This window comes from Xiphophorus maculatus, chromosome 20 (genome assembly GCF_002775205.1).
Source record: "Xiphophorus maculatus strain JP 163 A chromosome 20, X_maculatus-5.0-male, whole genome shotgun sequence".
Classification (NCBI taxonomy): domain Eukaryota; kingdom Metazoa; phylum Chordata; class Actinopteri; order Cyprinodontiformes; family Poeciliidae; genus Xiphophorus; species Xiphophorus maculatus.
Genome location: NC_036462.1, coordinates 28,738,272 through 28,753,298, shown reverse-complemented (window position 1 = coordinate 28,753,298; position 15,027 = coordinate 28,738,272). Strand labels below are relative to the sequence as shown.

General features: G+C 39.9%; 1 protein-coding gene across 8 annotated transcripts in view; it reads left to right on the top strand.

Moving 5' to 3' along the window:
• The window catches only part of slc25a26 (solute carrier family 25 member 26), a 64,462-nt gene that overhangs the window by 12,808 nt on the left and 36,627 nt on the right, over positions 1-15,027 (top strand). For all 8 annotated transcript variants that reach the window (XM_023325762.1, XM_023325764.1, XM_023325769.1 and 5 more), the window contains one exon: positions 603-650. In XM_023325762.1, coding sequence (XP_023181530.1) covers positions 603-650 — 48 coding nt within the window. The remainder of the gene's footprint in view (positions 1-602; positions 651-15,027) is intronic.

Sequence of the window (15,027 nt, the reverse complement as noted above, 5' to 3'; positions counted from 1 at the left end):
TTCACAAAGTTTGAATCTGGAAAAAATAAGACTTTGGCTCAAGGAGGGCAAATTGCTGGAGAAGCAATGAACTGCCATCATTAGTAGTTGTGCAGTACTGTAAGCAGAGTAATAGAAACCAGTGACAGGTAAAGTGAAAATGTGAAGATGTGAAAATTAAGCATTTCTGCAGACTTAAGTACGCTCCTGCACTGCAGTGGCTTCTCCTGGGAAGACAGTGAAGATAGAGAAGATATCTCCTGGTTGTAAGGAGATACAGCTCAAGAGCAGCAGAAGAGACATGGCAATGAAGCCAAAGAGTTTACTTGGCATTCAAACTTCTCAGATCCAAACCTGTGGGAGTATCTGTAAAATGTATTAGAATAAGTCTGAGCCACCAAGATTCCCTCCAGTGGATATTTAACAGGAGGAGGTTACGTGGTTTTAATGTTTTGGCTGGTTAGTGCATGTAGAAATGTGAAATAACTAAAATAAATGCTTAAGTCATTTCAGCTAATGTAGCCACCACCATGTTTCAGTATGGAAATGTGGTGTTCAGGGTACTTCACCGTATTAGTATAAAACGGTATCAAATTCAGTATGTCTGTGGGTTTTCTATATAGGGTGTTCGAGGTCTTTACAGAGGATACGGCAGTACAGTTCTCAGAGAGGTAAGTTCTGTTTCACTTACTGCTCTAGTTTACCTAATGTTGTGTTTCATTGGGATTTTATGTGATAGACCTTCATAAAGTAGTGCACAACTGGGGTTGAAGGAAAATAATACACAGTTTAATTTCTTTTTTTTTAACAAAATACAATTTTGAAAAATTTGAAATCCATTTATGTTCCTCTTTGGGAATACTCGGTACAACGTTTTGCTGCAATTACAGCTGCAAGTCTTGGCAATCTGCCAGCTTTACACATCCGTAGGTGGGACCTTTTTGCCTTGTTCTCTCTGTGTTGTAGCTCGTTGAGCTCTGAGCAGCTTTCCTTTTTCTGCTGAAGATAAACATCCTCCCAACATCATGGCACCACTACTGTGTTTCACCGTTTCTAGAGTTTTCCATCACGTACAATGTGGTGTAAAGCATGTCGGTGGAAAAGTTTGATTTTGGCTCCTGAAAGCAATTAGTTTCACTGGATTTTATTCGTCAGATGAAAGGGAGCTCTAAAGAAAGGAATGGTGGACTTTTGAGATTTTTTTTTTATTATTGTGAAAACTTTTGTAAACCCAGTGATTTCCCTTCACCATTGTATGCTAGTTTGTTTGTTTTATGGCACATAATTCTAGTTAAAAAACATTAAATTTGAGGTTGTAATGTGAGAAAACATGAACAATTTCAAGGGGGTATGAATACTTTTGCGAGACAAAGTATCTGTCTGATTGGTAAAGTTTAGTAACTGTATAGCTCACCATATAGAAGCTTCTGATCTCAGCACTAATAAGTAAAAACAAGCTCTCAATCTCTTGAAAATCTGCCTGCTGATTTCTTTCTTTTTGGTTGGGATGGATATCAAGGCTTTCCACTGGTGTGATTAAAGTCATTTTAATTTCTCCTGGGCTTTATCGAAGCTGGACATATTGATTCACATTTTCTCCCCCTCACTTTCATCTCAATTACTCGTCCGAGATGGGTCTGGTGCTTTTCCAGGTGAGTCTGAAATATTAATGCAATTAGCCGTTATAGATGCAAAACAAAGGGAGAATAAATGAGAAGCGGGCTGCGGTTGAGCACATGCTTTCTTTTTTTCCCACTCTGAGTCGTGACGCTTAGTTTAATTGCACCTGCCATGTGTGATGATATTAAAACAATTGTGAGCCCCCCTCCAACCGCTCCGCACCTTTCCCGGCTAAGTTTCAACGCCACTGGAGAAGAAACTGAGGAGAAAGGGGAGACAGACAGGGAGAATGAAGTATGCGAAGGTGACACTTGTCTTTTTTATTTATTTTTTTGTTTTGTGGAGGTGGGGGGAGCTGTGTGAGGGTGTAATCCAGTCCCCTTCGCTGTGCTAGCCTGTACTTATTTTCTGCCTCACTAAACTGATGTTATTCACGCAAATTCCATCTGGACAGCTGAGGAAAAAAAAAAGAAGAAAAAAAAAATGGACAAGACACTGTGATTTCTCTGAGGGGCTCTGAATAAATGAATACATTTGGAGGCTGACGCACCGGCCCGTGTGCATACTAACACCGGCAGATGAAACGCGGCAGCGGCGGGGATCTGGGGCGCGGGAACGGCAGACGATGCTCGCCCGTGATTGGCTTTGACGTTTGTCAGGAAGGTAATTCATTTTCTTTGGGGCCTTATCCGCTACCGGCAGCATCTACCTCCTTCGGCCCGGAGACCCTGTCAAGATAAGTTTGTTTGTGTGGTGCGCCAAGGCGCCTCAGCTCCTCGATGTCCCGCTAATTGGGGACTTTTCTGTGCTTTATATTCATTAGAAAGTCTTCAGGAAGCATTTCAGATGGACACGAGATCACATTAGCAGAGAATGTGTTGGGGTCCACTTACAGTGACATGAATAAGTATTTGCCCCAAATACAAAAATTCAATTTTATAAGCTGACCAAGCGAACTTGGCCCTCATTAAAAAATATATAATAATGGCCACCTCTTATAAAGTCATGTATCACCTGTAGTTATCTGAGATTTTTGTGCAAACGCTGAGCCACAATCCTCACCCATGCCTGATAATCATCTTAGAAATGCTTTACTTAGAACCTGCCTAACAAGATGAAGTTGAACAAAAGATCTCAAAGAGCAACACACACAATGCCCAAAACCTAAAGAAATTCCAACACAGACAAAGTCACTTGCATCTGGAAAGTGTCACAAAGTTCTTTCTAAAACTTTGGGACTCTTTTAGATGACAGTGAAAATTATTAGGCATGGATGGAGGAGACAAAGTTACTCCAATGGCACATCAGCAACCCACCCAGGAGGTCATTAGGACGCACAGTGTTTCAGAAAAAGAACATCACGTTGATAGTCAAACACGGTGGAAGTGGAGTAATGATCTGGGACTGCGGAGTTGCTTTAGGATCGGGTCAGAAACTGATCTGAAAACCATCAGTTTATGACCTGAAGCTCCCAGGCATTTGGGAGCAAGGGAATGATGTGAAGTTAAAGAGAAACTTCATCTCTGATTGGCTAAAACAAATTACTACAAAAAACAAAATGAAAGTTTTGAAATAGCCTTGTCAGTATGTGGATTTGAATCTAGATATTGATCAATTCAGTTCATTTATACAGTACCAATTTACAATAAATATTGCCTTAGGACACTTTACAATTCAGTCATAGATACATTCCAGTTCATCCCGGTTATCAAACAGTGCATCAAGTTCAGTTCATTATTCAAATCAGTTAAATTATTTTGTTTTGTCTAATTCAGTGATGCCCAAAGTGGGTAGTTCTCTCCCTGGTACTACCAACAACCTTTTCAGCATGGCAATGTTCTTCTTAGGCCTTCTAACGAGCCATCATTTGATCCAGGTACGTTAAACCAAAAAGAGAACTAAAACATGCAGGATGCCGGCCCTCCAGGACCAACTTTGGGCACCACTGGTCTAATTGGATCGAGTCATTGAACTTCAACATTCACTCCTACTGCATGTGCAAGAAGCCACAATCACTTGCATTGCTGTTGACTTACCCTCATACGGAGCATGCATGGGGAGTCAGTGGAGAGAAAAAACTCACCTTTAACAGAAAGAAACGTCTAACACAACCTGGCTCAGTACGAGCGGCCATCTGCCACGACCGACTGGGGGTTTGAGAATTCACAGCTTACAAAAAAGGCTGCTTTCTAGTTAAGTTAATGGCAGGAGAGGCAGAACGTTTGTTACCAGCATTAGCTCAGCCAATGCCCTCCTCCAAGGAGGCATCACAACCTACGCCAGAACAGATTTAGCAGTTGAAATATCAGCAAATAATGCAAATTGGAGAGTAGTAGAAGAAGAAAGTAGCAGAGCGATCAAAAGGGGTCAGTTTGTCCTCCAGTAGCCTAAGCCTACAGCAGCATAGATACAGAAATATGTCAGGATAACCTGAGCTATTAGAATGAGGAATGAGAAGAGCAGTTGAAAAGAGAACAGGAGGAATGAATTCCCCTTTCGCGGGGATCGGGCCGTACACTCAACCTCCAATAATTGGGGAAACATCACTGTTTTTAACTACGTGCTTTATCAAAAAAGGAAATTCTTGAAAGGAAATTTAAAAGTAGACAGGGTCTACTTGCACGGGGCAGGCTGCAATTTTAGTCTGCCCCGTGGACTAAAATTGCAAGCTGGTTCCACAGGAGAGGAACCTGATAACCAGAAGGTCTGCCTCTCATTCTACTTTTAGAAATTCCCCAGTCAACCTGCAGCCTGACAGCAAACAGGTTGTTAAATCTTGAACAAGGTTCCACAGTGATGTTAAAGACTTATTGCCAGTTGCTTGATGGACGTTCTTGCTGTCAAAGGTTGCTCAACCAGTTAAGTCGAGGGGGAAAACATTTTCCCACGTTTGGCCAGGCTGGTTTTATGTCTTCAGGTTTTTATGTATTCCTTAATCAATAAATAAAAACTGCGCTTGATACTTACTCAGGTTATCTTTATCTATTGTACACTATTTTGGTGATTGAATTGTGACAAAGGAAATTTGTAAGGGGGTAAATACCTTTTCACAGCATTGTAGATTTTATTTAAAATTGAAGCGTAAGAGTGTGTTTGGCTCTTGAAGGACCGTCACATTTCCCCTGCAGGAGCCTCCACAGTTTTGCAGCAACAGTAGCTAATTTTACACAACACGCCGCACCGGAGACACAGAGTTTTATTAAAAACTATTGACTAATAGGCATTCAGCTCTTTTTACTTTTGCAGCGCATTAATCTTCATTCCGGTACACCCTTTCCTTAAAAGAAACTGTCAAGCTCTCTGCTGAGTTGGCATCTTTTGTGTTCCGGCTGAATAGAGCATGAAATCAATGAGATCCAGATCGGGGTGAATAAATTTGTGCCGTGCAAAATGACTTTATTCTCCTCTGAAAACAAGGACCTATTAAATTAACACCAACCAGACGCTGCTCAGGACTTTTAAGACAGAACTTTTTTTTCTTCTTCTTTTTTTAATTCCTGGTTCCGCTGCAAGCTGCTGGTGTCGTCTGGATGTTAATTTGTTTTTATTGTGTTGAAATACACAGGGCTCTATTTCAAGTCTAATCAAGACTCTTAATCATGTTCCATCGTCATATGATGTTTGTCAATTTGCTGCAATTCCCACGGCTTCTGCAGCTTAGACATACCTTTTCTCGCCACTAGGGGGCACGAGAAGATTAGTATTGAGCCCCGACTCTTCACGCTAGCTTCTGTTGCTCTGTCATTATGCTGGAATATGACATTTATGTTCAGGGGTTTATTTATTAGGAAAGCTCCTAATTTTTCTTTCTGAACTGAGTCTCTGCCAGGTAATCTTGAATTTAAGCAGAACTCTTACAATTTGAGTGTGAGTAATGAGCCTGAGATGGGTTTTAAGGTAGTAATTCATTGATCTGACGGTGTGAAAGTGAAGCTGACAGGATAGATCAAGGCGCCTGCTGCTCTGTCTACATCTCAGGCCCATTTTGACCTTGTCTCAAATTTTGAAACTAAGCCAGCTGAGGAAAATAAAAATCCCATCTGTTGGGATATATTCTCCTTGTGTACATAAATTTCCTAATCCATACTCTGAATCAGCATCAAAGGTTCTCCGCCCAAACATCTGGAACCTGGCAACCTGAGGTACAAAATATGGTTTATGAAACACCTCGCTGTCAGGGCTCCTCCCCGCCACACCTCGGCTAATTCTACCTTCATCTCCTCCTTAAGCCCTAGATCATTCCTTGTATGCTCCCTGCGTTAGTCGAGGAGAGGTTCAGGCTGCTGACTTTGGTTCTGATTTTTAGCAACAGGCTGACTGAGATCCAACCAGCTACAAGGGATCCTGCAAAACTATTGGTGATTCTCTGATTTACGGCACTCAGTGATTTGGTCTCATCCGTGGTTAGTTGATCGTCTCAGCATGTTTGAGTCACCTACCAGATTATATTAGAATTATCTGTATTCTTACATGCTTTTTTAACAATTATTTTGCCTTTTTTTTTTAAAGTTGGAGCTGTATTTATTTCCAGATGAAACCATAGTTGCATAATACAGATTTCTGTATTTTTTTTACCTAAAATTTCTTGTTTATGTAAATTAGATTACCAAAATTACCTTTTTAATTGCCAAAACATTGACAAAAAGAGATAACTTTATGAATTTTTTTTTTCATTTCTTCTTGACTATTGCTAATTATGTTATTTGTACTCAATTTAGATTTTTACGTACACTAAAATATGTATTTTCAGGCACACCTAAAAGCTGCTGCTTCCTTACGTGACATAGTGGAAAATCTAAAGATATCAGCCAAGATACCAGCCTGAATCATTCTGGGGAACAATTTCCAGATACCTCAAGTTGTCTGTTCAAACAGCAAAGAGCACCATAATAATTTTTAGCCATCTTACCTTTCAGGAAAAACTTCTGTATACCAAAGACAAATGAGTGTAGGTGGAAAATGTGGTTTATTAACCCCTGAACAAAAGCAAAAGACCCTGTGAAGATGCTGGCTGAAGCTTCATTATCCACAGTGACAAAAGGTTTGTACTGACATGGCCAGAAAGCGAGGAGGGAGCCATTACTTCAACACAAAAAAGCCAAATTACAGTTTGAAAATACACACCGCCCGAGACATGTCCTGTGGTCTAATGAAACTAAGATTGAGGTGTTTTATCATAATCTCATTTGGAGATTGTCTGTGCTGTTCTAGAATGGTAGTCTGCCTGTAGTTTTAGCAATGGCAACGGATACACTTCATTCACTTCCTCCGCGGTTAACACGTGGTTTGTGTTGACCACCCTTCCAAATATCAAATAAATATTAACAGCTACCTCGATCGGCTCAGCACGTTTGTCTTTGCAGTGGGTTTTTTCTGGTAAAATCTTTTAGCTTTGAACTGGCGTATCACATTCGTCTTGGCCAATTGTTAGCGATTGGGAAAAGTTTAAAACTTTAACATAATTCGTGCCTCCAGCAAGCAATCGTTTCTCAACAGTCGTGGGTCGAAGCGAAGTGTTAGAACAAGGATCTGGTTGTTACCAGGCTCGTCTATATCTGGTTTTAACTGTATGGGCAGTCACAAGTGTTCCCTGACCTTTGAGTCATTTTGATGTTTGTTTTGAGTTTGAATTCCTTAAAGATCGGTGAGGGGTTTCTGTTTCCCCTACTGGGATGTTGTGGTGGAAACCATCTAAACAGGTGTGTCACCCAGCAGATCACAGCAGTGAACCCTGCATGGCATATTATACTAAAGGCTCCCACCATTGGTGCAGGTTCAGTTGGGAAAGGTGAAGCAACATCCCGTTCATAAATATCCGGTTTCTGTGTGCACACCGAGGTTATCTGTTCCCTTATAACAACGAGTAGACAGAGACTAAATGTAAGAGTAATGTAAAACATTATAGTCCATCAACACTAGGCAATGCTTTGTCTGTGACATAAAATCCCAGCATAACACCATTTGTGATTGTAACGTGAGCAAGAACAGGCGAAGAACATTGTTGTTGTGACGTGTTAAGTAGCCAGGGTTTCCGCCAGCGCTGCGGTTTTGTGATGAACGCCCTCAGAACAGCTGCTGGGAGTCCAGGCACACCAAGAAATCCTTTCCTTCCATAAAATGCTCAACACAGCTGGATTAGACAATACAAGAAGTATGACTGGATTATACTGGAAACAGGAATAGTCGTGCCTGTTGGTTGGAAATTATTGTAAACATATGAACTAATATGACTTTGGTCATATATAGTATAGATTTCTTTTTTCTTTTTTGTCACGTCAGCTGTTTATATCCAAATCTCAAAGCAGATAAAAAAAATTGATGTGGAATAGAAATGCTAAGTAACATAGATAAATTATTTTTTGCTCTTTTCTATACATGAAGCACTTGGATTTCTTTCAGTGTAATTCAATTAAACAAAGAGATAAAATAAAAAGGTACATTTTTACAATAGCTGTTGTGGTTTTGTGATTAGAAATTGTTCACAGTCGTAGTATGAGAACATTCTCTGCTTCTGGAGCGCAGTGGAGCAGTTGCCTGTAAAATAAGATTGCCAAGTTGATTTAAAAGGAGGAAGTGAGTGTTTAAAAGGAGCTACTGGTGCTATCTCATCTGTTTACTCTGTAATCACTCAGTAGTCAAAGAGAAAACCTGTTGACCTCAATAGGTTTGATCCTTGACATGACTCGACCTGTAGAGTGTGTGAGGCATAAGGAAAAGATCTGTTAGTCTTTGTTTCAGTGCTATGAAGTTATTGTCTGTGACACACAGAGTGTAAACACAAAGCTCAATATGCAATTATTGAAATAATTAATACTACAGTACAACACGCAAAATAACAGGCCTTGACTTTGTGGAAAACAATTTAGAGGAACAAAAAAGATTACCTGCACAATTAGAAATTTAGAACATTGAAATGTCTTTGCTTTGCTTTGCTTTTTGTAAACTGTTGGTGCTAAAGAACCAGAGCTTGCCTCATTATCCATCGGGGAAGACCAAAAAAGAAACTCTCTTCAGCATGTTTTAAAATAGAAATGATTGCCGTAAAGAGTGAACTCTGTTCAGCCTTCCTGTTACCTGCTGAAAGTCTTTCTCCCTGGCAGCTTGAATGAAGTGTGGGCTACGTTTTAGGAAACGTAAACTGTCCCCCCAGCCCTTTTATGTTTTTTAAATAACTTCATGCGTCATATTAAACACCAGAAAATTACTAGCTTTGAGAATCCTTCCTCCAGTAACACCTTCCACATTGAAGAGTGTTGTCAGCGTGATCAGGCAGAAAATAGTTCGATTCCAGTTACCAGCCAATATTCCAGGTGCATCTATTTATAACAGTGATATTCCGAATAATAAATTGTAAAACATTATGGTAAAAGCAAATACAGCAGCACAGTGTCATTGACTTGACAGATTCTTGTTCTGTTTGAAGACTTCGTACCATTTTGCCTACATGGTTGATAGATGGATTATCTTTTCGAATGCTGCCTTGCATGCAGGTTGAGGTGACCGATGACACTCTTGGGTTACCACTTCATCATTGTATGATTTCAAACAGTTTATTACAGATGTCTCTCCAGAGATTAAGGGTTTCCTGCTACTGTATCCTTAAATGACAAATAAATGTGGTCCCTCTCTCAGTGACTGTCTGTTGTTCACATTATTGGTGTTTCTTGGAGTTCTTCCCATTTTTTCCTTTTCTGTGCACAATTATGCATTCATATTGCCATGGATCTGGTCCATTGTGTCATGATACCCCAATGCGTCCACTCCTAATGAGGAGAACATGAGGCTCTGGGAAGTGTGCTCCAAGACAAACCTGAGTAACTTTCCTTAGATCAACATGTGGCCGTATTGTTGAGTTCTGTAGTTTTAGAGGAGTTGGTTGACATGCTTACAGCTCCCTACATAGGCTTTCTTCTCAGTGTAGACTTGGCCAGGGAAACATTGAAGGCTTTTCTGTACAGCATGATATACGTTTCTCCCATTTGGTCACTTCAGTTTACTCAAGAATTCACAAGTGGGGCTATATTTTTAGACTTCTGGCTCCAGTGCATGCTCTTTTCTTGATTACACCAACTACCATAACTGAACTATAGAGTTAAATCAAACTTTTTCATGCAGGCGACAATTTGAGATTCTAGAAATAAGTTTTCATAATGTTTCTTGGTGGTATTGTCCTGTTTTTTTATGGAAGCTGTCAACAGACATGAAAAGCTTAAAGTCCAAGTATTTTACTGTTACATTCACATTTAATTCAATTTGTGATTCCATAAAGCTGTAAAACAATCATTCATTTGGTTTACTAGTTATTATGGATTAAGTTATAGACATATAATTTTCCATACAATAAAATATTGTTCTTTGGTTACCCTAGCTCTGCTAACGATGGGTCAATTAGTCCCTCTTGATAATGACTCTTACTGCCGCTTTTTTTTTGTAACAGTTTGGAGTTTGCATCTTGGAGAATCATAACTATAGAATCAATTAACAAGATCTGGTTGATCAGGTTCTAGAGGACCTATCAACAATTCATGATCTGTTTGATCCAGATCAGGAAATACATTTCCTGGTACAATCACAATTGGTATTTAAGCAGTTCTCCTCATAATGCTGTTCACATTTTGAAATCATGAGACCAAGACGACACCTAGCAAGTGATCAATAGGACCTTGTGTGTCTAGTCAATACAGAACCACCCTAAACCTTATGAATGGTGCAGTAACAAGCCAATACTATCTGAAAAATATCATTAATCAAGTCAGTGTGTCTCTACATAAACAACAAGGCTTAATTTAATCTTTATGGACACAATCAAGGTCACATCATTAGAAAAAACATTCTTGAGACTGGGATAAACAAATAAAGTGGCCTGCACGGTCTCCAGACCTGAATCATTTAGAAAACCTATGGGATAAGCTTGGTCACCGTGGAAAGGCTTGTAACTCTGTACCACAGAACCTCATTGACCGGAGGGCCGCCGTTCAAAAGGAGTGGGATGCCAGGCCTCAGTAAGCAATAAGTCGACTTGTGAACAACACGAGACGTTTAGCATTGACATTTTCTGTTGTGCCATACCGACCACTGTTGTGGGATTTTGTTTCAATAGTTTGTGATGAGGAAATCACCATTGTATGTTTCTTCTTAATTGCTATAGTTCTATTATATAATATCACTATAGTGTGAACTTTTAAAGTTTTCCACAGATTTCACCTGAAAGTCAAATATCACTAACCTTTTCGTATTTGTTGTCCTGCATGAATTCACTACATCTCAGAAACCCAGTCTGAAAACAGGTAACGCCTTAGTCAAATTAAGTATGTTGTTGCTACCACAGGAGGAAAAAGCGTTTTAAGGGAGTGGAAGTCAGATAAGTCATGTCTGTGCAAAGGGATCACCCAATAATTAGAGGTTAACCTCACTCTTTCTTACAGCATCCGTCTTTCATAAAAACCAACAGAGCTTTCTGTTGCATAAATGCCCTGTCTTTGTGACAGTCAGATGGAGTTACACCTGCTACACTCCTACCTCTCCATTCATATTCCTGCTCACCATTATTCAGAAGCCACAATCATTGCCACCATGTCAGCAGCAGTGTTAGTTTTTTTTTTTTATAACAAAAATATCCAGATCGTAAACAATTAATTTTGATGGCATATTCACCAAATTAAACATATGAAGCTTAAGTTGAATCTCACAATTGTAAAACAACAGTTGGAAACGCTAACACAGTATCCTCAAAAACAGAACAATATAATAAGGAAGTATGTGAGATATAGATTATTTTTAAATATACAGCATTTTTGTGACGACTGAAGGTAGCATAGTTACTTGGTTGTGCTATAAAATGACGCTGTGTGCATAGAAAATACGTAGCACTCCCCTTTTAATGTTGAATTGATATTACTGAAAAGAAGACATAAGTGATATAAAAACTTTAGTAGCATCCAGATTAGCTTAGTTATTAACTATTAGTTTAGCTAGGCAGGCTAATCAAGACCTGCCACAGCAATGCAAGGAGACCAGTGCATTCCCATGCACTGATACTTCAGTGTTTTCCTTTCCCGTCTCCAGATGTCGCTTGTGTTAGCAAAAAAAATATAATGCTATTGCTTATAGGTCTGAAACTCTAATGTTTGTATTCTCTGACATGCTTATATGTGCCTTTCCGGATGCTTAAAAACAAGTTTTAAATTTCACCTTGGGCAATAATTTTATTTTGATACCTTGCTTCATTGAACGGTATGACACGGTTAAGAAACTTGCAGCACTCTCATCCATTTTCCTCTTGTGCTTTTGCCCTTGGCACTACCATGTTTTCTCTGTCCATTCACCCACGTCCCACTCCCAGCTTCAGACGGATCAGGCAAACCATACATCTCTCTTCCTGTCAACAGCTAATTGGTTGGCCCTCAGGGCATTCTATGTAACAACACATCACCATTCACTGGCGAATATGCACTTTGCCTCTAATGTCATCGATCAGTGACTGCAACCGATCAAACTGTCCTGTTCCTAACTCCACTAAGATTTAAGTATCTCACTGGAAATAGGAAGCAAAGAGTTATAGTGGGTTAAAATAAGCATTGCGTGCATCTCTGCTGATCATCTTAACTTCAGATTCGTACAAAGGATGCTTCATGATGTTCACACCTGTAAATTTCACTTTAAATTTTAAACAAACTTGCACGTGCGTTTTCTTCAACAGTGGAATATTCTATTTTCCTGATCTTCCTAAGCTCTCGGTAAATGCCACTTAGCTCTTGGTCAACTCTTCTGATTATTCTTTTCACCCTCTGTCAGAAATCTTACATCGAGTACCTGATCGTACTTGGTTGGTTTCATGGCTCTAACGGTGCCGACAGCAAAATGCTGAAGTTTAGACATGCAGCAGTGAGCTTTGCCACTAAATATAGTCCATGCTTGGGCACAAAGAAATATTGGAACAATATTGAGAAAAATGTTGCCGTGTCCAATACCGACCGATATTCAAATACCACTTAACTACAACAGATGTTAAATGTCTGGCATGACAATCAGGACACGTTTAAAAGGAAATGCCTCTAGCTACTGTGGCTAGCCCCATAAACATGAAAGTTACTGCGATAAAACTACAACGCTCATCTTCCATCTGTGTTTTCTTGTTAGCATTTTACAACCCGACTTTTCTTGACTGCTTTTATTGCACAACAGTTAAAGCTTCTTTCTTTTTTTTGCTTTTACAGGTGCAGCAGGTTTTCATTGTGTGCTGTGCGGATGCACATGCAAACAGTCTTGATTACTTGTATGACACTGAATGAAGAAATGCAGTTTATTTCTATATTTATCCAAGTTCTGTTTCAAAGAGCCAGATCTAAACTTTTGCCCGGACAGTTTTGCCGTTCTCAGAAGATGTCCGCGCCAAAGTATAATAGCTGGTTTTCAGTCATTAATCTTTTTACTTGGACAAAAAATGAACAACATAATACCAATATTAGCACTATTACATGATGTCCCCACCAAATGACAATGTATATTATAAATCTGCAGACCAGCAATATCTGAGAAATGAAAAAATAAAATCCCATCAAACATTGCTTCCAAGCAGTCCTTTAAATCTTGTGATGATGATTGAGATCCGAAACATTGTGCAGCTCTATTGATAAGTTTTAGGTATATTTTTTTGCTACTTTTAGGAACTGTAATGATGCATGAGTTAAACCTGTCTTTACTGTAAATAACTACATTTATATTTTGTAAGGGAAACTCTCCAATCATACATTGCCCAGTGATTCACAGCGTTTCCCAGATTCTTGTTACCTGCGGGTTTCTGAGGATCATAGCAACTAGTCGCCTTTATATTTCATTCAAAAAGTAGTTAAATTTCATTTTGCATAAGTCGTTGATTTAGAAGTACCATAGTCTTCAGAACTGCTTAGAAAAAAAGCACAATATTCAGATTTGCTGAGAACAAACTTGCTGAGAAGATTCATCTCCTCAGTCAGTGGTATCTCTCTAGACCGGTTGCCACCATGCCTTAACCCTGCTTAGCAATAACCTTACCGCCCAGTCCCCCTCTCCCATTTAAACAGATCTTAATTTGTCATGAACATTACAGCCCAGTGCTGAGATTTGGCTGCCTGCAATGGTTTATGGGAGCAGGGTCCAGCTGCGATTCAACAAGCTCAGAGGGGATGTGTCGGCTCTCAGGACTCTCCCTAACTTGGCTTGCTTAAGCACATCCACTCTCACACCGTGTAGCCCTCGGCACTCAGACGCGTCAGGTGGAATTCTTCAACAAGTGCAGTCACACTCTCGCTAGTTCGTACAGAGCCGGAGAGGCTGAGCGGGTGATATTCCCGGAGGATACGTGCAGCTGTACGGCCCCACAATTCTCGCTAATCTGTGACAAATTTGGGTTTTGTGGAACTGTGCTGAGCGCAAGATGTGTCATGCTCGTATGTGTTGTAGATTTAGGATGGATATGCATCGGATTTGTTCGAAATACACCTCTGGGAAATTGGAAGACAGGTGCTTTGCGAGTGTGTATGCATCTGCTGAGATAATAAATGGGGATTTAAAAAAAAAAATTTGCAAGTAGGAGACAAGAACATTCACAAAATAGCACAACACATCCAACTGGAGAGATGTAATCCAACCTTCTTTCTCTGCATGCCAAATCCTCCCCCATCCCCACACCCTTCTTTCACTCCCCTCAGGTCTGATGAAGTGAGAGACCAAGCATAGGCCCAGAGCGCCAGATCAGGCTTCTTCTATCGATTGACTTTTTTTAAAAAAATCTGTTGATTTATTTATTTAAAAAGACCTGAAACCCCCCGTCCCTAAGATGTACTTAACCCCAACTCTCCAACCCCCCCCCCCCCCCCCCCCCCCCCCCCACCCCCACCCTCACACCACCACACACACACACCAGTGGAGACTCTGAAATCTCTACACGTGTGGGAAACATAATGGAACGCTCTATTGATTCTAGAGTCTTATCTTTTTGGAAATCAAAAAAAAATATTTCAACTCCATTACATGCGAAAAACACCCTTTAAATATAATCCCAACCTGTTCAAAATGCACAAAAGTGGAAGAATATCAGCCTTGAGATACTATTTTAAGCACTTGATTAACTGATCAGAGTCAAAGTGTGGCCACCTCTATAAAAGGAGTTTTAGGAGTCCGCTGCTCTCAAGCGTGCTTCCATTTGTTAACACTTAAAGGAGGACAGACATCAACAATGACCTGAGTGAAGAAATGATTCCTGTGCATCAGTCTGAGAAGGGTTATGAAGTTATTTCCAAATGTTTTGATATTCATTGTTCCACGTTCAGAGGGATTATGCGCTAATTGAAAATATGTAAGACAGCTGCCCATCTTTCTGAGACTGGCTCAGAGAACAATCCAGGAACTCTATCTCAGTCACTGTACAGGGATCAGATATTATGTTAC